The 22,269-nt window shown below is 44.6% G+C and overlaps 1 protein-coding gene across 1 annotated transcript; it reads left to right on the forward strand.

Moving 5' to 3' along the window:
* Window positions 1-54: 54 nt before the first annotated feature.
* GABARAPL1 (GABA type A receptor associated protein like 1) lies at window positions 55-21,580 on the forward strand. Its single transcript, XM_069806752.1, has 5 exons — window positions 55-315; window positions 4,022-4,100; window positions 5,095-5,213; window positions 6,639-6,700; window positions 21,505-21,580. The coding sequence occupies exons 1-5, from the start codon at window positions 226-228 to the stop codon at window positions 21,563-21,565; spliced, it is 411 nt and encodes a 136-aa protein (XP_069662853.1). The 5' UTR covers window positions 55-225; the 3' UTR covers window positions 21,566-21,580.
* Window positions 21,581-22,269: the final 689 nt, after the last annotated feature.

Raw genomic sequence — 22,269 nt, forward strand, 5'->3', positions numbered from 1 at the left:
GCCAGCGACAGTCCCCGCCCCGCCGGCATCGTGACGGAGGAGGAGGGGGGGGCCTCGGCGTGACGTCACAGCTCCCAATTTGCCGTCAGCGGCTGGTGCGCTCCCGCGGTACGGCTGGGGGTTGCGCTGCGCTCCAAGGGGGGTGTGCGGGGGGCGGCTGAAGGAGCCGGCCGGAGGGGAGGGAGCCGCAGCAACCCTCGGGAGGGGAGGTGACAGCCCGGCAGCATGAAGTTCCAGTACAAGGAAGACCACCCGTTCGAGTACAGGAAAAAAGAAGGGGAGAAAATCAGGAAGAAATACCCCGACAGAGTCCCGGTGAGTTGGGGGGGGGGGGAGGCAGGGGCTTGCCCGGCAGACTTCGCCCTCAGCCGCCCTTTTGTTTTCCTTGTCGGCTCCTTGTTTCTTTGTTTTGGAAGGCAAAAGAAGTGAGGCGAGGAAAGAGGATCGTGATCTTGATGAGCCGATTCCAATCCCAAGCCGGTTTTCTCCTTAGCGCAAAGCTACGGCTGTTGACTGGGGAGGGAGGTGGGTGTTGGGGGGTGGGTGCGGGGTGCGATACCCCCTTTTTTTTTTCCTGGGATCCGCAGTAACTCGACAGCGGGAATGCTGCTCATCTTTTTCTGGCAGCCTGCGTGCGTGGGGTTGGGGGGTGGGGAAGGAGCTTACCATTAGCTCTGTAAAAATGGAGGAGAACAATGAGTGGGTTAACGGGTACTTTTCACAGAAAACGAGGTCTGTGTCCTCGTCCTCTGACGCTTTCCCTTTGTTTTCCTTTTAGTTTCCTTTGGCCTGGCTTTTGGCTTAGTTTTGCTCTGTTCTTTTCCTTTGCACGAGAGAAAAATGATACTTGTCGGCCTTTCTGCCCTCCTGTTTAATCAGCCTGTGGAAAAAACGTCACTTGGAAAACAAGGTCATCTTCTAGCTAAACTTTGCTTCCTCATCCTTAGGTCCCTTTGGAGTGCCTGTGGAAAACTTCTAGCTTTATAATTACTAATAATAATTGGAAAAAAGAAATGACAAATCAAATTAATGGTGACTTTTTTGGGGTTCCTTTTTAATAAACGCTTTGCAAATGTTCTTTCTTTTCATCCCCGCTGGAGAGGTCTGTCCTAGATTTACTGCCCAGGGGTACTGCATACAAAATAACTTAGACTCCGCTGTAAATCTAAGGGCAAGGGGGAACAGTTACACCACCGGTTTTCCCTGCAGGCTAACACCACTTTTTATCTTGGGAGTGGCCCTCAACTGGACTTGCAAAAGTTTGGGGATGTCAGTATTTGGGTGCATTTGTCCTAGCTGCTTTTGGGACCCCTGGCCCAGCATAGGAGGTTGAGCACGCAGCAAGTCAATGGTGAAGTGTGTGCGGTTCTGTGGTTTAGGATGAGGACCGCAGAGGGCTCTGGAGGTCAGGCTGTAAACTGAGGATTAACATGGCAGATTGCACAGCAGATCATGACAGATGTGTCTGGAAGAGCCATGTGGGGAGCCTGGGACTAGACCCAGGCTGGCAAGAGGTAAAAGAGGTCAAGATAGGGGGGCATCAGCAGATCTTCATGGAGAAAGCCAGGACCAGAATAACAAGGTGTGCTGTAGTTAAGGATAAATGAAAATTATGCACGGCGAGGCCCAGATGTGACTTGTCGGGGGTAGCCTGTTGTCAGAGCTGCATACGGAGCAGATGAATGCAGCAGACAACTGTTCTTTACATCACTTCTGTCTCTGCCCTTCCCGACAGCAGGATCCTTGAGGATGACGTCCGTTTGGCTGCCTACACTGCAGTGCCCTGATACATCTCAGCATTTTGCTGAGATGATACTGTTGGCACAGTCCCACATTACCACAGTCACCACCCAGCAACAACAGACATACAGATAATCTGTTTCTGCCCTTTGGATTTTCTTTGTAGGTTGGTTTGTGTGTGTGAAGGGTTTAGTGCTTTGGGAAGAGGTACCTGTGTTATCAGGCAAACTGACTATGGTTGATAGATTAGCAAAGCACCTCCATTCCTTCCCTGCCTCTTTGCAAGGGCAAGATCTCTCTTAAGCTCAGTGATGGTCTGATTTAAATCTTTCCTAGGGGCTTAGAAGCCCCAACAATCTCACCTCTTCCTCATAGGCATGACTTCTTTTCCTTTCTTATCTAATGACCAAGCTCCAAGCCACCCTTTAGAGTCAAGGTGGTCAGAGCAGTGCTGCTAGCTACCAGTTCTGCTTGTCACTAGTTTTGAAAATTGGAGGCAAGAACTAAAGGGTTTGTCTCCTCTGCAATTTATTATGTTAGCTATTGCCTTGTTGGATGTGCGGGTAAAAAAATGCGCAGAGTGCTGTTGCTGTTCAACCTGCACCTGTTCAGTGAGATGGGGGAACCTTCCTTCCTTCATAGCATTTACCAACTGCATCTTGTGCAGAAATGCATGTCCTACCACAGGCTGCCTGAGCGAGCTTGAATGCCTTGTACTAATTGAGGTGCTTGAAGTTCTTGAAGTAGCAGAGACAACCATGTTTCTATTTGAAAAACAAACTTAGAATTTGCAGGGGTTTTGGCTGTGTTGGCAGCATCCAAATGGAGCACGAGGAAGAGATGTCCAAGCTAGCATCTCCACGGTGAGACATGCTTTGCAGATATTCACTTGGATCTAGAAGGAGTCGAGTTAGCATGGCACTTTGTCCAGGCTAAACACACCAAGCTCATCATCATAACGTTTTTTCTCTGGCATAGTGTCTCACTGATGTGACAACACCATTTCGCTTCCAAAGAAGGCTTAGTCCACAGCAGTTCAGCCTTTTTTGTTGCACAACAGATAGAGTTGCTGCTTTGGGTTGCTGAAGAGCTACGGGAGCATGGAGCCCTTAGAAATTAGTCTCACAGTGGCTGAGATGCAGTATTTACAATTATAAGGTCTAACAGAATTAAAAAGTGTTCAGAAAATCCAGCTTCTTGTTTAGATGGTCAAAATGGCTTCTGCAGAACAGCAAGCCACATAGATTGAATCATGTAATGTATCTCTTACCAGTTCAAAAATATGTATCCCAAAAAAACCCCAACAAAAAAAACAAACAAAAACCCCCCTGCCTGCAATGTTTTTTCTGCACAAACCCAGCAGTTCCAAAGGTTTCCAAGGCTTTTCATGGAAGGAATCAGGTCACTTTGGAATACTTCTGCTTCTGAGGTAAACATTTTGCCTAGCTCTGGTAACAAAAATTTTCCTGTAGCAGAAGGTCTCTTGGTCTATTTGACCTTAAAGCTGCTGAGTTTCATATTTTTCTATGTTGTAATGACATTAGAGTATAATGAGGATTAGTATTTTGTATGAAAGGTCTCTGTGGGTCCAGTTGCCCACATGGTAGCCTGTTTTTTAATTAGATATTTTTATGAATAAGGAAATGTCCATAACTATATGAAGTAGGGAGAATAAAGGCTATGAATTTCAGAGTAGAATGTGCTGAAGAACTGAAGATTAAAAAAAAAAAACCAACCATTCCCCAATGACGTGTAGTTTCTCTTTAATTCTTTGCTTCATTCTAGAGCACTTGGTATTGGTGAATGTGGAAATTAGGATGTGGGACTACTGGGAGTAGGGGTGATTTTGTGCCAGGCAGTTTGGAACTGTAACCTGGAAACAGTTCAACTTAGTTGTGATACTTCTTGTGTTCATGTATTACCTCCTGGCAGCTCCTTCATACAAAATTAACCTGCATTGGGACCATCAAGGTGACCCGATTTTTTTTTTTTTTTTCTCGGCCATTATGGTTTATTTTTATGTCTGTTCCAGTCTCCATTTTTTAGTCTCTGTGCTTACTGCTGCAGTCCTGGACGCAGCTATTGCCAGTGATTTTAAGTCTTCTTCTCACCTATCTGTTCTTCAGTGTTGTATATTTGTTACAGATTAAATAAATTTCTAAAGGCCTAGTAGCACCATCTCTCTCAAAGGGTAATATCCTTTTCCACCGATGCTGTTGGTTTGTTTTGGTTTATGATACTCATGGGTTGTTTCTTCCTTTCTCTCCCTCTCTCTCTCCAGGTAATTGTGGAAAAAGCACCAAAAGCCAGAGTACCCGACCTAGACAAAAGGAAGTATCTTGTGCCTTCTGACCTCACAGGTAACAAAGTCTACCTCCTTCCTTCCTGATTTTCAGTAAGAAGGTCTCAGAAGTGCTTTTTACTCTTATGATCAGCACCAAGAAAATATCCGGGCAGGCTCAACTTGTTATCGTGACCCCAGTGTGTACATGGCTGTCCTTGTTACATTTATGTACCTTACAGCCTGGATTACAATATGCAGAATTGTCTGAGATCCTCTGACGTATCCCACTGACTTAGCTAACATGCATGTGGCACAGCTGACTTCCAACCATGATGAAAATGACTGAATTGTGTATCATAGGCAGTAGCGTAATTATCAGTCAGTGATGACCTAGCTGCAGAGTTGCCAGAGGCTGTATCCTTGTTGCAGGAAAAGACAAGTTCTCCAAATAGTCCCATCATTTTCCACCCCTGTGGTCGGAGTCATGGCTACAGAGTTCCTTTTCCGGATGGTCATGGCCATTTTGTGTATGATTACATTTGTTTTCATTTGAGAACATGAATGAGTTAAAGGAACAGCATTTCTTTTTCTTGCAGTGTATAATGGATTGCGGAATACTTTGTTGTGCAACATAGCCCAAGCAAATAGTAAGGAATTTGTTTTCAGGAATTTGTTTTCAGGAATGGTATGACCATTTACACCAAGGCTAAATTCTCTAAGGTGTCTTTGATCTATAGGATTTAAAGGTTAAGCTAGTTAGAGGTCTTCCCACCAATCCCCTCAGCAGAGCATTTCGTACCATGGTAGGGGGAGTGTGGATTTAGAGGGTGCATGGCGTGAGGCATGTACCTGAGAAACTGCCAGCTCCGAGAGGATTGGCTGCTAATGTGGTCACAATCACAAAGTTACTGCTTTCTTTCCCGCATTATTCATTTTTACCTACATTTTATGTACAGCACATGACTTCCACCACCAAAAGAAAACAACCATGGTTAGGGTAAAACAAACAAACAAACAAAACCCAAAACGTTCTTTCTGCATCTAAGGCATTCTCCTCTGTTCCTCTTCAGTTGGCCAATTCTACTTCTTAATCCGAAAGCGGATCCACCTGAGGCCAGAAGATGCCCTCTTCTTCTTTGTCAATAATACCATCCCTCCCACCAGTGCTACCATGGGCCAGCTGTATGAGGTAAGCCTGGCCCACCTCTTTCTCCTTTTGCTGGAGTGTCCAGAAGAATGCATATCCTCCATGAAGGACAACTGAGCACTACTCAACTGGCAGTGGGTGCAGCTTGATCACAGATGCCTGAACACGGACCCCCTTGGCCTGCGCTGTATCCCATCATCTGTTTAGGGAAGTTCCATCCGGCAGTTATAAAGAGGAGCCAGGGAAGCCTCATCATTTTAACTGATCGTTTGCTAGTTGAAAGGGTTGTCGTATCAGGTCGTGAATAGTTACCCCAGCAGTGATGTGTTGGTCCTGCTACTTTAACAAAGTATTGAAATGAACCACTTTATATTTCAGAGAAAAGATTGTGGCTGGGGCAGAGGGGGTGGCGGAAGGTAACGCACTAGCTTTCCTGTTTATAGAAAAGGGATTTCCTTCTAGCCAGTAAAAGAACACAGTACCACTGGGCAACCAACTGTCTATAAATACGTTGTCAAGGAACACTTATTCTTTGTTCAAAATTACTTTTTCATTGCTGGTACTGTATATATGAGGACCTTGTAGGACACTGAACATTGCTGCCCAGCATTTCTGCTGAGCAGTGTTATTTGATTGACCTTAAAGGCGTGTTCTGTGCACATCAGAGGAATGTTCCTCAATTTTATAGCCATTATATCATGGCTGGTTTGTAGCTTAGATTGATTTCTCCTTGATTTCTCCTTCTGCTGTATTAGTATGTTTAAATAGAAGAGCTCCAGTATGGAGCTGTGAGCCTTGTTTGACCTGTCACTTTCTGACAATAACTGGACGATTTGTATGTGGACTGATGAAGATAATCTTGTATTAACACACGCAGGGAGTTTTCCAAATCTGGACATGTAGGGGGAAGGTATGTCTGACTGTCCAGAGCTGAGATCAATACTCTGTTCCTGGCACTCTGCAGACTTGTGTCAGTGTAATCATTTAACCTCTCAGCTTTATAGCCCAGATGTAAAACAGGACTAGGAATACAGCCACTTGTCAAAGTGTTCTGAAAAACAATGAATATAACCACATTTACCAAATTTTTTACTTGTTAAAGCCTTCCAAGTCTCTCCTCTCGATCTTAAGGCCATACCAGTGCTGAGAGCCTGCTGCACAGCCTGCAACAGTCAGAGCTGTTTCTGTTGCATGTTTGCAGCACACTCTGGCTGTGGCTCTTCAAGTAAATTCACTGTGTCCAGAAATGTGACATGCCTGAATTTAGGAACAGAGCTGTGGCTGGAGAGAGGGAGTTGCTATACATCCTCTTTGGTATGAGGAAGTGAAGCCTTCAGTGTAAAGGGGGAGAAACAGCGAAAGAGAGGTTATGCCCTCTTGTTGTTATAATGATCTCTTGGTTGGGCTTTTTCACATCGTGAATTACAGGGCTTTGGTTTGTTACTTTCTCCCTTTCTCCCCTTGCAGGATAACCACGAGGAGGACTATTTTCTCTATGTGGCCTACAGCGATGAGAGCGTCTATGGCAAGTGAGCACCAGCCCCTCAGGCATGCAGGCGAGATGGACTGATGGAATGGATTTGGGGGGGAGGGGGGACGTTGGAGAGGAGGAAAGAGGATGCCTGAGAAGAGGGGAAGAGAACTGGAAGTGAACCACATGCACAATGCCATCACTTTCCATGCATTAATTATAACCATTATTTTTTAAATTGAGGGGAGGGAGGGTAGGGGGACAGTGTATGAAAGGGTGAACTGAAAGGCTAATGAGGGGTTCTGCACTGAGGGGTGGGGAGACTCCACTGTTCGTAGTTCTTCTCTTGCCACAGCTGGACGTAGTTAGCCAGTACTGGAAGCTGCTAGACAAGCCAGTGTGGTGGAGCTCCAGGAGACTGACTGGGCAGGATGGCCATTTTTGTGTAACCCTTTCATTGGATGAAGAAGGCATGCCATGTTTTGTACACTGACCTTGTCACGCCTTGCCCATGGCATGGGCTGCACTCCTGTGAGCATTCAGTGAGCTGTGAAATACTTCACTCTGGCTGTCACACAAGGCTGTCCTATGCTGACAGTCCTCACTCCAACTGCTACCTGTGAAGCGTTCCAAGACTATTGTGTTTCCCGTCACTTCCATCAGTATTAGAAGGGATAACTCTGAGGGCTGGGAACTCCTCAGCTGTGAGACATGAGGGTTGGGGAAAAGAAGGAAGGATATCTTTTTTTCCTTTGTTGCTTTAATTGCAAGTGCTGGACAGAAAAATTAGAGATGACCCTTTTGTTCTTTTCAGTGAAGTCAGCTGATAAACTCGTAAGCACAGGGCTAGAAAGGACCTCAAGAGAATGACTAGCCCACTCTAGAGTATACCAAACATGTCCATCATGGCTGCTTATCAAACTTGTTCTTAGTGAACTTCACTGAGGCAGATCCTGGAGGCTGCTGAGATTGTCTGTTCAGTTCCTAGCTAGCCTACAAGTGAGAGAGCTTTTCTTGCTACCTAACTTTAGTGTCCCTTGCTGTGCATTAAGGCAACTAACTACTAATGGTATTGTTATTGGTGAACACAGAAAATTATCTATCAGTGTTGTCCTTGTACCAGTCTTCTGCAGATTTGAAGATGGCAGAAGTGCTGTGGGTTTAGCCTTCCCTTCCATGTCTCATCCGTGTACAGCCCTTGCACCACATGCACAAGCGGAAGAAATCAGTTGCTCCCATGTGTGTTTTGCTGGCTTTTTGTGATTGGACAACAGTGCCGCTCTTCACTGCAAGAGAGGTGCTTTTAGACTTGAAGGGGAAGGGGAATAGATTCTCTGTAGATTTTAAAGTTATTTTATTTTAAGCCAGTGTTGTTCTTAGAAGGGTGCCAGGTAGATGCTGTCCTGTGCAAGCCTTACGCTGTCATGCCAAAGCAGTTTCTTCCCAGTGGCACAAACAGCAGATTTTCCTATAACTGCCATAACTCTGATGAAGGGATGGGGTTTGGGGAGTGAGCTGACTTTCAGGAAAATTCTGGGGTTTTATCTAAAAATCAGAGAACTGGACCTGAATTACTGTAAACATTCCTACATTTAAGAGAGTGACCAAGAGGGAGGAAAAGACAAGAAGGATGAAGACGATGGGCAGATTCCAAAATAAGTTGAAGGTGTACGCTCTATTTGCATGAAGTTAGATCCCAGTTCTCTGCGTTCCTCAGGAATGAGAAACCAAGATGAGTGCTCCTCTGATGGTGGAAGACAGGAAATCAGGTTTCAGCCTCTCTGACTGTTGTTCCACAGAGGTACATGAGGCAGAAGAGCAGGCTGGGAGTGTGAAGTGGGAGTCACTGGCACAACTGTATGAAGGTCAGGGAAGGCAGCATAGTAGGGCAGGAGGGTCACTGCCCACGTGCTATGGGAAGTAGCAGAAGAATGGGGGAGAAGGGAAGGACCGCAATGGATGTAGAGAGTAGTCGTAACAGGCAGACAGAAAATGGGGGAACAAAGGATGCAGTGGGTGGGTTAGTATCCCCAGTTTTTCATCCTGAACTTCAGGTTTGCTGTTACATCCTGTGTTCATCTGGAATAAATGCGTTTGGATGAGTTGTACCTACTGCCAACTTAGATAACTTCAGTTTCTGCTTGCAGTGCTCAGTGCCCTCTTGTTGGCCCACTCTCGTCCAATTACCAGGCTCTTTTCACATCCTTTGGGTGCAAATCCGCATCAGTCTCTTGTTTTAGAAAGCTCTGAATGTTCTGAAGCAGAGAACAGACCCAGGAGGCTTTCTAGGGTAAAAGACAAGATGCGGGCAGATGGTGTGCATCTCTCTGCCGCTGTCCCACTTGCTCATGCCCGTGCTGCGAAGCACGTGGTTGTGTGTCGTCTCAAATGAGCCTGCCCTTAGGCGTGCTCAGGGGAGAAAGAGTTGGCATCTGGGGTGCTTGGTTTTGTGTTCAGACCTCCCCTCCCGCTGCTGGGTTTATAAGTGACGTGTGTGGGACTAATCTCAGCCGTTTGTTACATGTAGAGTTTACAGTTTAATTTAGTTATTTTACAGTTCTTTTAACTGGATTGTGGCATTTACTTCTGTTTTTGCGCTAGTCTGGTATTGTACGAGGTAATGATGGTAATTCTTTTTTTGTGTTGGTTAGCTGCAGGTTCTTGTAAAATAAAGTTCATACTACTTGAGCTAAATCAACCAATCAATAAAGACGCATTTGAAAATCACAAGCTTAGTCCAAAATGGGTGACTAGCATTTCTTCTTGATGTGGGCTTGTAAAGAAAGGGACGGCTTTGCCAGAACTTCTTGCTGCTACTTTTTCCCAGAACCCCAGATTTACTCTGTCCTGTCAACCAGGACAAGTCACTTCTCTACTTTTTTTGGTTATGTTGTCATACATGTACCTGGCTGTGTCTTGCCATGCCACCAACGTGAACTTTAATTAGACCTGGATGACATGAGAAGGTCTTAAGAAGCGTGATGGATGCACTGAGGCATTCTCTGCCATTTTAAGGCCCTGAACGGTCCTAGCCAGCTGACGGGGCCCCGAGGGCACCACCAGCCCTGACTGTCCCTGCCAGGCCCCCAGGGCCACCCATCACCCTGCCCATGCCCCAGGACCCCATCTTGGCCCCCCCCCAGGGCTGTCAGCCCCCGTCCCAGCAACACCGCAGCAGGGCAGGTCTCCAGCTCCCCACAGCCCTGCCCTGCCCAGCCATGAGCCCCGCAGGGCCCAGCCTCAGCCCGTCCCTGCAGCCCTGCCAGCACTGGGCCTCATCCTGACCCTGGCCTGCAGGTGGGATTCCCATCTTGACCTGCCTCGTCACTGCGACGACGAGACTTATGGTTGGTGCTTCTGCCTGGGTCTGGCCGCCGTCCCCGGGCCTGCCCCGCTCCCGCTGTTGGGTGCAGGAGGAGGGCTGCCGGGGTGCTGGGCCAGCCGCGTCCCTCGGGGAGCCGCTGGGAGAGCTCAGGCTGAGGTGGGACTCCCAGCCGTGGGCAGAGGGTGTGGGGGAGGCCCCTCTGTGCCTCAGGGCCCTCTAAAGCTAGGAAAAGCAGAGGTAAGGAAATCTGGGACTCCTTGAAAAGTAAGCCCGCGGATCAAGGCTGCTTCTCCTTGCGGATGTTTGTGCGCTGAGAGGGAAGGAGTTGTCCTGGGAGCTGGCGAGACCAGCGGGAGCCATTTGCTCGGTGCCGTAACCCTGCGTTGGACACCGGCAGCTTCTTCCACCTCCTCCCGGCGGAGGAGCGACCATCAGCGCCCACCCTGACGTGCGCTGAGGGAGAGAGTCGCTCGGAGCGCTGGAGCCAAGAATTACAACGCTGAAACTCACAGGAATAAAACTTGCTAGGCCTAATAGGATCTTCTCTTCCCCACTGCATACAGGGTGGAGCTACAGTGTGAGGTTTTGTTGCTAGTGCTGAGGGAGAGGCAGTAATTCATCCTGCACTGTGTAAGCTCGGAGCCTGTCCGTAACAGCAGTTTCTGTGCTTGTATCCACCATCGGGACTCAAGCAAGCTCCCCCTGTATGGCAGAAGGGTGCCATGACTCCAGCCAGATGGGCAGAGATCAGCTAAAAGCTTACACTAGCAGCTGAAATAATTTGAATTTCAGCTTCAAACATAGTGCACATCTTGCTGTCTAGGTTGTGGTATTGTCTGCTGGCTCAAGTAGAAAACTGCTATGGAGCATGCCTCAGCAGGCCTCTCCCACTCCCTCTCTCACCTCTTTCCTAGGAAAATGGTGCATCAGTGATGTTTGTACCTGCCGTGCTGCTTTGCATGTTTGTGTCAGTGCCATTGCTGAGAGAAACAGCAGGCGGGTGCATTTGCTGAATGTGATTTGCCCGGTCCATGTGTGAAATGTCAGCCTGTGCTCGAAGGCTGTCACCTTTATGCTGTGAGTTATTGGAGCAAGGCCTAGGGGAAACTAGGGGCTCAGCTGGTTAAGAGAGGTTAAGTAATTAATACTCTGCCTTGGTCACTATCGCTGCACCTGGGATCCTCTCTCCAGTCATCCTGATGCTTGCTTTAGAAGAAAACATTCTCCTGGAGCAGAGACTACCTAAGGAAAGAAATGGCCTGGGGCATTATGGCCTGACAACATCACCATGAAGGACATCTGGGCTAACATAAAAGGTCCCGAATTATGCTAAAGACTGATGTTTTCACTTCCATAAGACAGTCATGTCCGAGATGAAAGAAACACTGATTAAAACAGAAATAAGACTACCAGCGGGAGAAACTCCAGCTCATTCCTGTCACTCAAGCGCGGATAAACGCTCCCCCAGGATGAGCCACAGAGTGTGACCAGAGAGCTCATGGCTGGCAGGGCACTTGCAGGACTGACCCAGGCAGAGCACAGCTGACCGTGAACAGCAGCTGCCTCAGCTTGCACTGCCAGTCTTTAGGAGGATGTTGCAGGTCCCATGGTATTTGTGTTCCTGGAAGTTTGCAGGCATCCCAAAGCACAGCTCATGCCTGGATATACATGTGTTACAGGAATTAGTTAATATTCTCCTGAAAAAGCTGGACCTTGCAACACCTTTCCATAAAGCAAGGGTCTGGTTCTCCCTGATTTTGCACTCTGGCCAATGTCATCTGGATGTTGTATTGTTCTCTGGGAATTAAAAGATTGTTAATAAATGCTATAAATAGTGATATGTGGAAGCAGCAGGAGAACATAAAGATCCTCATTTTCAAGTAAGGGCATTGCTATAACTGCATGAAGGTTGAATGTACTGGATTATTAGCTGAAGGAAAAACTGATCTATCTCCTTTCCACTTCCCACCCCTCCAGCTTAGAGGAGTCTTTGTCAGAGCTCAGGACCCTGTTTTGGCTTTTTGCCACAATCCTCTCTGATCGTCTGAGCAGTCTCCTGCAGTGTCCACACACCATTCAGGAACCTGGAGAGCTTGCAGGAGGTAGCAGTCCCCGTTACCTTTAGCAGGACATGTACCTTACTATCCTTGAGCCAATTAATATAATCTTTTTGGTCAGCATTCCTCCTCGTCTTTGCTGTCTTGCTCCTTGACCCTTTTGAAATAGTCTTCCATGTAGCAGAATGCCCTTAGGTCAGTGAATGTAAATCCCTAGTGTTTGCAGAGGATGTAACTTTTTGCTGCATATTGGGGCAAAAGCATCCCCATTCACTGTTCCCAGCACATGCAACGTGTACGTGGCAAGTCTTGCAACTGCCACCATATCTGCAGCCTGTTTCCTTCCTGCTGGAAATCTGGCTTTCCTCTTCCAGATACCACCGTCTTCTGCCAGTGCTCAGCACTATGGATGCTGTTCCCAAAGGACTGATGAAGCTGTCTAGAAGCACAGGGGGTCTGCAAGAGGATGCTGGGGGAACTTGAGAATGTCTCCTAACATGTCAGGGAGATCAGGAGTTGATGGTGTATATCCTTGTCCAAACACAGAGTCCTCCTCCTTGAAGTAAACCAGCTTGTAGCTGATACTGGCTCTGCCTCTTCTCTCTCCCAGTATCCTATTATTCCTCCAGTAGCAACTGCCCTTTTTCCCCTCAGGGTACAGCGAGATTACCAGGAACAGAAAGCTTTCCTTACCCTTTGATGTCATTGCCTGCCCAGCCACCTTCCCTCTCACAGGAGATGACAGAAGGCTGAGGTGTGCTCTCATGCAGCAGCATCACCTACCTCCATTACCTGGGGTTCAAAGACACTTTGCTGCCAAACATACAGTGAGCAGGGCTGAAAATGCCTCACATCAAATAGGCAAAGTCATTGCATGTCATTCCCACAATGAATACACACCTGTGAACACACCACCTTGACCACACACACAGAAGCGTAGACTACATCCTGCACCTCATGCTGGAAATACCACACCATGCTCACCCCAGACATGTACACACACATGCACCTTTTCCGCCACCCCTCACACCACATTAAATGCACATATATCTTCACATGCTGCACTGGCCACATCATGAATATTACCATGTCAAAACCCACTCTGTGTCTTCAGTAGTTCCCCACACAACAGTGAATTTGCATGCATTCCCATGATATGCTGTCAAAAACAATGTGCTGCATATACCGAGCCTTGTATCGCAGCAAATGTGCAAAACATACCAGTCTGACGGTGTTCACCTGAAGCACATGTAAACAGAAGGGATGTAATGGAGAGAGCGATGCACACTGCACACTTAGAGTTCAACTCCCCACACAGACTGCAAGTCTGGAAAACAGTGCAGAAAGGAAAGAAAAAGGAAGATGCATGTACACACTGAACGTGACGCTTAACAGGCCTGAAGTACAGCCACTCTGCTGAGTATAGTGTGTACAGGCAATCAAGAAAGAAATAGAGCAACATAAACATCTGTGCATACTGGCTTTCACCCAGCCCTTAGGGTGATGGACTGATGGACACACATACATTTTGTGCTAACATGTATTCAGTGCAACTGGAACCAACAGCCATGTGCAAAAAATGGCCACTGAGGAGTGGAAATCAATAAGGAAACACAGGATGGAAAAAATGCATAGGGTAATATACAGTCATGGGCTACATGTGGTTACAGAAAGGTTTGCAAGGGTAAAAGTAGAAGTGAAGAAGGAACCTGGAGCGCTCAGCAAAGGTACTGCAGTCTACAGCCACTGAACTGGCCCTTATCTGTGGAGTGTAAAGGATGCCAAGAGAGCATCAGGTCATAGGAAACCTTGGAGGAAAGGAGCCCACTACCTACAGCCATATTTCAGAGGTGAAGAAACAGCAGTCCCTCTTCCTCTATCCTTTGCAATTTAAGGTGAAAATTAGAGTCTGGAAAAGCAGGACCCTTCTGACTACGACTGGACTGGGTTGGGAGAACAGGAGGGAGGCAAAACTGGAGTATCGGCAGTTTGTGGAGTGCAGATGGAGGTAGTAGCCTGGTGGAGTAAGGTGTGAGGGGAGAGTAAGAACAGTCTAGTGGAAGGACTGCAGGATATGAGTGACCCTGGCAGAATTGTGTGGGAAGCCCAGCACTGAAATAACACAGTGGCTCCAAGGCAGGAGTGAAAAGATACAGACAGCTTAAACTAATTCCTTTTGTGCATAGTCATTACAGTAGCCATCCGAGCTCCCTGTGACCATCGTGCTACCTCAGTGCTATCAATTAACCTCTTTGACCCTGGGTGGACAGTGGTATGGGACATCCTAAATGCCTTTGCCTGACATCACACAGGAAATCTGTGGCAGGGCGAGGGAGTGAACGGTTATCACAGGGGTGATCCTTCTTTTTCTTAAGAAGTGTTCGGAGCCCAAGAGCAAAATAAGTGTATAATTAAAGGAGTGGTATCACCATGCAGATACACGAAGGGCAATAGAGTCAAATATTTAGGAGAGAACAACAAGAAGACAATGGGCAACACAAGCCTTTTAGAATGAGAGCCAAGAAAGGCAGGAGTCAAGCTGCAATGCACTACATAAGAATGTATATAAAAATGATGGAGAAGATGCTAATACAGATTAGAAGCTGAAATAAGTATTTTGCCCTTTTACTGTGGTTGTTCAGATGTACCATTGGAGTATTTCAGGTCTCACTCACAGTTCCTTTGTTCCAAGGGGCATACGACAGAAAATGTGAAGTGACAGGTCTGATCATATTTCATTAGTTTGCATTTTATTCACACTTACATAACAAGTTCTATATGACAGTCTCAGTCCTTTCAAAAATACTGATCTATTCAGCCTCACAGTGGCTCAGTGGGGTAGCTCTTACTGTCTCCAGCCTGCTGCTGGGGAAACTGAGGCACAGAGATGTGGACTGGCTTGCCTCAAGGCCATAGAATGAATTAGGAGCAGAGCTAGGAAAAAAGCCTTGTCCTCCTCATCTCTAGCACCTCTGATAACAGGATGATACTCATCACACAGTAAAATTTGAAATGTGGCTTCTGTATATTCATATCATTCATTAATGAATGAAACCCCTCATCATCTCTGGGAATGCAACACTATAGCATTTTGATGTTCTGCCATTTGCGGACTAGAAAAGCTCTGATTTCTGTGCCAGAACCAGCAACAAGACGGTAGCCCCTACTCTTGACATACTGCCAAGAAAACACTGCTGAATTGTCTTTGAGCAACAGCTCTCTTCAAAGCTCATTGATACATTTATCAGTGCCTTCTTTCTCTGGAACAAAAAACAAATCACAGTGCAAGCCTGAAAAAAAAAGTGCATTTTCTTCTTGTCATTTGCATATTGTTGGATTTTCTGGCAACTTACAAGTATTTAGTATCTGCTCTTCTATTTTATTACGAACATGTTTCATAAAATTTGCAAAAGGATTCAAATGATTTAGAAGCCTAAATGTCATTTTGAAAGAATTGACATTTAGCTCTAGATGCTGCAGGACTTCAGGGCTGAAGTCCCACTTGCTCTTGAAAAATGCTGAAATAAACCCAACAATGTAGCCACAGACTTTCAGTAATATTTTGTTTTGTAGTATTTTTAAAGACATAGTCACATGACAAAGCAGAAAGAAATCTTGATGGTTTTGAAACTATATAGCTATATGCATCTGTGGTTGCCAAAATAAAAATCAGATATAAGACACTTTTGGAAATATCCTTTTGGGATAGCATTTCCTGGCTGAAAAAAAAAAAACCCAAAAAACAAACCATTTTTAAATCTATACATTTGCTGTGGATGTCATGGAGATGAGCATTAGAGTGTTTCACTGTTAGAGGAAAATATCATCCACTATCTTGGCCTCAGAAGATGAGAAAGCTCTTATTCAGTGGTAGAGACTAAAGGCCCTACAGGTACCTAATAAAATGGAGAAGTGATATTAAGTTAACATCACTTCAGTGATGGAGAAATTTTTGTTTCCTATAAAAAGTTTCAGCTTATTTTGCCTCGAGGATGTCCTGTAAGAAAACTGCATTTCCCCAACTCAAGCCCAGGGGAAAATACCTCTTATTAAAACTTTGACTATTCCAGAAGGCAGAATCAAGTGCATATTTGGACTAACTTCTGAGCTCCGGAAAAATCACAAAGGTGCTAAGGCAGATTCATATTTTAGCATATTCTTATAGTCTATTTTAGCATATTCTTTTACTGTAATGTTCTCATATTTTTCCAGAAAGCAGAAAACACATCTAAGTAGTACATCCCAGGTAGCATGAGCTGCAGTTTGCTGTAGTGCGCCGACACTTCTCTTGACTCAGGTGTGGCAGGTCAGTTGCTCCCACAGCATGGACATTTTCTCCTCTTTCTGCAGCTGGTGTTGGGTTGTCCAGACTTAAAAAAATCTCCTTGAAGGTACCTCCCTGCAAAGGATTCCTGGTCAAAGCCTATCTCCCAGAGAGGATATGAACATGGCACCTGGTCTAGCAGCATATTCTTGAACAAGACAATAAAGAAACAGTTTTAAAAGGAAAGTAAGCTGTGCCGGGCAATTTAAGGTGAGGTAGCCACAAGAAAAGAACACCACTCAGTGAATTAAGATCTAAGATTTATTTACTAAGGGAGACGGTATTGGTGGCTGGCAATTTCTAGCTATGAAATGTGCACACCACAAGCTCTTTCCAGAACATACACACCCACAACTGAAAACTCCAGTCTGTGAGTGGCACCATGGACTGAGGGTGACAACCCTGTGCTGACCATAACTAGCAGGGTTTCTGTAACAGGGGGCTGCAGGGCTGCCATGTGCAGGAGGAGTCAGTGAGCTGCCCCGTGCCAGTCACAGCTACTTCCAGGTAACCCTGAAATGGATGTGAACAGCCCATCGTGCTCCAGAAACCTCAGCCTGCCAGAGCCAGTCAGAAGATCCATGGCAGAGTACATGGCACCTCTGCTCAAATAGATTTAAGAAAGAGCAGCACGCACAAAGGGGAGGAGATATGTGAGGAGACACATGGAAGAAGACATTGCTGGGGACATGGCTGGAGATGCACCCTTGGAAGGAGAAGCTCCATGCCAGAGCAGGGACACACCTGAGGGACTGTGGCTTGTGAAGAACCCATACCAGAACAGGGACACCCCCAAAGGGACTTCAGCTTGTGGGTGGTCCATGCCAGAGCAGAGGAAAATGAGCAAAATGCATGGACTGGCAGAGAGAAACAATTCCATTCGAACCTCAGCCTCCTGTGCTGCCTGTCACATCCCTGAAGGGACTGGGAGAGACTGAGTGTAATGCATGGCAAAACCAAGGGAAGCTGGGATCAGGAAAGCGTGGGAGTGGTGTTTGACTGAAGTTGAGCTGCGGGAAAGAGAAGGAAAGGTGTTTTCTTAAATGTAAGTTTAACGGTTTACTTTTTTTTTTCTTCTCAATATACGAATCAGTAATCAAAAGTTTGCTCTAGTTGGCAATAAATTAATATAAATAAAATTCCCCAAGTTGAGACTGCTTTGGCCATAAGTACACTTACTCCAGCTGGTAAAAGTGTTCAAGACCTGCCTGGTGGCCCAACTGGTACCTGCAGCAGTGCCAGCTCAAGCTTAGCCTTCTGTGTGATGCTGTGTATCTGGGGATGTGGTTTCTTCCCTCAGCAACAATTGTTTTCACTATTTATTGCTGCCTAACTGAGATGGCCAGTAAGTCACCAATTACTTCATTTTCAGATCAGCTCAGGCTGGTTTAGCTTTCTCCATATGTTAAGAAAATTAATGGTCTTTTCTGGGGTCACTAGTATGTTGCAAAGGTGTAAAGTTGTTAAGAGTTCCTCTGTGCTTCTTGTTTCTGTTGCTTACATGAATCATTTGGAACAGGGCAGATATAGTTCAGAACTTTGGGCAAGATTTCCCTATAGCAGCTATTTGTGCTTTCCTTATTTTTCCCTGTACATACCAGAAGTGTTAAAGCTGGCAAAGCAGTTGAGGGCTCATTTTGTCTGAGTGACAGTTTTGGGCAAGTTTCACCACATGACAAGCCTAGCCTCCATTTCCAAAAGATCTCAAAGCAATCTACAGAGATCGATACTAAAATGGTCATCCTACTTATGGAAAGGCTGTTCTTTGAGCGACAGAAAACAATCATAAATCAGCTAGCTACAGGGTAGAAAAAGCAGAATAATATCAGGTGTCTGAAGCAGGAGGTGGGGGGATTCTGTCTGCTAGAACTGGGTCGACATTTTCATAGACTCATCCACTTTCAGAAATACCGAAGATAATTTACTATTATGCATAAGCTTAGTTTGAAAATTATCTTCTGTCTCCAAATAGCAGGTATTTTGATTGGAAATATGAAAGATGTAAGCCATGCGTAGTGTGGGAGTTTTAAAAACAGAAAAAATGAAAGGCTAAATTACATAACGAAATAACAGAGAAAAATGATATATGCTGGCTACAATTTGGGGATAGTGTGTTTTCTAGGTAGTTTTTTACTGCCTCTTAAAAAGTACAGAAAAAGAGACAAGGTGAACTAGTCTAATCCAGTGAGAGACAGAAACCTCCCAGCTATTCAGGTTTTCCACTTTCAGATATTGTTATCATAAGCATTTTTTATTAAAAACTCATGTTTCAGTCAAAGAACTCAAATATCCACTGTTTATGTAAGATATTTATTTCTCTGCTTGATGGGGTGTGGGAGCTGAAAATCTCCAAAGTATAGAACAGAGATTATAAAGTCATTCAATGGGACAGATACAGTAATGTTAGTGCGGGACCCAAGACCACAACATTAAGTAGGATTCACTGCTATGAAGTTTAGAGGCTGTAACCAAAACTTGAGTCTCCTGAGATTACAGTGTAAAGGAGAATAGCCTTATCCTTCCAGCTAGGTAACAGTGACAGTAATAAACTACTCTGGAGCAAGAAGTAGCAATGAGTCTCTAAAGGATAGGAAAGAGCATCAAAGGAGACATAAAGGATTTACACTGGAAGAAGAATATTAAATGCTTGATCCTGCTTTCACTGGCATTACTGAAGAGCTTCGGGTTTGTTTCTATGAGAGCAGAGTCTGCATCCAAAAGCAGAGACAAGATTTTGCTCTAGGCTACATTCATGGCACTGAGATTGGCAAAGTTGCACGGAGGCAACTGACAGTAATGTCTTGCCTTGTCTGTAAGCAGCAGCTTAAAATCTCTCTCCTTCTCTGGCATAAGAACAAGTAATTTGATAAAAATCATGTTTCCTTTATGTTAAAGACTGTTCTAAGCAACTCTTTTTTTTTCCTGGAGACTATAACAATTTTTTAACACAATCAAAACATTTGGGATTCCCAAATACTTGGGAATCTTTTCTGCCAAACCTGTGCATCATTAGTAAATATTATTCAATTTACTTTTTGTACAAGGAGATATTAATAGGTTTCATAATGATCTCATTTCATTATAATTTGCAAACAAAACCAGAACAATGGAATTAATTAGCAGGGCTGACTCACCTGTGTACATTATTTGAATACAATTAACAAGACTCCGGTCAAGGAGTAATAAAAAAAATTAAAAGGAATGATTTTAGCCTTCTGCTAAACTAGATGAAGAAAAACAACCAAAAAAATTTAATTAAAAATACCAAAATACAAGTCTGCAGAAATATTATGTTTAATTGGAAGTTTATTTCAAGTAAATTACTTACTGTTAGTTAATTACTGTTGCCAAGCATATTTTAAAGGTTCAAAGTGCTAAGAACTGCCAGGTCTGGCAGAATGGTGCTCATTCACATCTGCTCCTGTAGGAGGTTGATAAGCCAGGGTTATTTTACGCACATGATATTTTCTTCTTCTTTCCAAAATAGCTGGATAAAATAACACCTACTCTCAGAATTTCTCAGCTGAAAATCAATTTGAAAGTTCCACCCCAAACCAGAAACATGAGTAGTGGTACAAATGGATATTTCACCCTTCTGATACCCAAAATTCTGGCAAAACTGAAGTTCTTTGTTTCCAAGCAGAAAATCTGTTCCTCTTCAAAGTTCAGTGAAAAAATTCCTTTCTTTCTTGGTGGGAGTTGAAATGAACCCAAGAAAGCTTTGTGGTGGTTTTCTGCAGGTCTCCATTACAAATGCTTCAGCCTATGGACAGTGCCACCCTCCTTCACTTCCTATTTCAGTCATCATCATATATGTGAGGCTGGAAAATGCTGTTGAAAGGCGATTAATACTGGATTTTAGACTGGGTAGATCCTACCAGGGGACAGCAGGCTTGAAAGAACATAAAGCAAGATTGCTGCTTCTTTGCTTTTGTGCGATCAGTGGACTCAGCTGGGAAATGATGCAAGATTTAGAAAGGAAGCTGGGAACTAGATGGAAAAATGTGTTCTGATTGAACTGCTATTTCATGACAGGTCTTATTGGCCAGCAAAGCAGCAGATATGAGACACTTGGCTGGGTTTGACATATGCCACCATATCAGGGTGTTCACAGCCCTCAAAACCTCGTCCATTGAAAACCACTGAAAAATATATCAAAATATAACAAATGGCTGTTAACAGCTCCTGAGAGCATCCTCCCCTACATTTCCAAGCAACTGCCCCTTCAGTGGACATGTCTGCACAGCATTAACTATCACAGGTGGTCCAAAGAAGTCAGATCACAGTGAAAAATTCTCTTCTGCCTTTGTGATTAATATTATTGAAAAAATTAGACTATTGATACAAATTCTTAAAAAAGAACTGGATTATCCAAACTTTTTTTTTCCCTCTCCAGGATTTTTTTTCCTGACACAGCAGGACTGCGTCAAATTATATCAAATATCATAAGAAAAATTCAGCCCGTTTTAGGCATTTAACACACTGCAGGCAGCGTAGAACAGAAAGATAACAAGGTTTCCACCAAGTCAGTCATTAGGAGAGATTGTCAGATGGCATTATGCTTGAATGGGTATTGTCAAAAAAATCCAGGGTTTAGATGTCAGTCTTGCAAAATTACAAATAACAAGCAAGTGGGTGATAGACCAATTTCCCATCTCCTAGATGTCTGTGGCAGTACGGTTCTTCTGACAATAGCACCCATGTAACTGCTTTAGAAAACAGATGAACTAAACTTATGTAAATCATCTCTTGTGGCCCACCCTCTCCTGGGTTAGGAGCACCTTTTCTCAATATAGCACCATCTTTCCCACACCACTACCTTCGTACAATCGCTTTGATCTCTATGCTCCCTGAAGCGCTGGGGACTGAGGGCCTTACACTGTTTCTCAGCACAGCCATGCTTTTTCCCTGTTCCCATCCCTCTGACAACCCGTGGAGCAGCTCAGCAATGCACACTGCCTTTAAGAGAAGGCTGTGCTAAAATATTTATTTTTGTCTTAGAATGTGTAAACACTGGTTTTCATTCCAGAGCCCAAATAATTTCCCACCCCTCCAGTGCTGTCAGTATAGTTTATGGATCTAATAGTTTATTATGGGAAAGTCACAAGTGATACAATCTGCAGAAGTAACCCAAACCCATTCCTTTCATTCCTCAGACTCTACAAGGAGAACAGGGCACAAATTTCATGTGCTGAGAAAAGACGCATATATTCATGAGGTGCTATCATACATATTAAACAGGAGAGTGCTCCTCAGAGGCTGAAACAACACCCAGATGAGAAGAATTTGCGTGCCAAGAATCCTGCATGGTTTGCTTTACATTCTGCTAGGAAGAAATATAGAAAACAACAGTATTTATCAAAAGGTATTTGAAGCACCTCTGCTGTTTTTCTCACATGCTGTGTTAGTTTTTGTAACTCAGAGTGAATAGCTATTAAAGAAAACTAATGAACACAAAGGAATAACATTTGCAAAGTGCTTATTAATTGCTTCTGAACTGATTATACTTTTAAAATTAACTCCTTTTCCATCCATACAATAAGCATGGTCATGGAAGAGTTCTCTGATTGGAGAGTGACTTGCAGCGTGCTGTGTAGAGCTGAAACTGCTGTTTATTCTTTACTGTAAGGCACAAAGAAATGTTGGAAGATTGCTCTGATGGTTGCTGAAAATTTGTAAATCCTTCCAAGGCAATCAAGATGTACTTTGCAAAGCAGAGGGGCTACAACTACTGTAGGATTTTTCCTCCAACATATCATATCCCTCAGTATTATTCTTAGTATCATGATTTTCTCTACCTCATTGATGGGGGGTTTGCCTTTGAAAACCCTTTGCTCCCAGACATGAGCTAGTCCTTATGTATAGCCAAAGGAATAAAGGTTTTCTGTTCCAAAAGCAGCCTGATGTCCTATGCCATCCTG

Source organism: Haliaeetus albicilla, chromosome 19 (assembly GCF_947461875.1).
Source record: "Haliaeetus albicilla chromosome 19, bHalAlb1.1, whole genome shotgun sequence".
In the NCBI taxonomy this organism is placed as follows: Eukaryota; Metazoa; Chordata; class Aves; order Accipitriformes; family Accipitridae; genus Haliaeetus; species Haliaeetus albicilla.

Bases quoted from the DNA above. Each gene is read 5' to 3' on its own strand.
- GABARAPL1 (XM_069806752.1), top strand. From the start codon at position 226: ATGAAGTTCCAGTACAAGGAAGACCACCCGTTCGAGTACAGGAAAAAA. The intron at 4,101-5,094 runs GTAACAAAGTCT...GTTCCTCTTCAG, and splicing joins TGTGCCTTCTGACCTCACAG to TTGGCCAATTCTACTTCTTA. The intron at 5,214-6,638 runs GTAAGCCTGGCC...CTCCCCTTGCAG, and splicing joins CCATGGGCCAGCTGTATGAG to GATAACCACGAGGAGGACTA.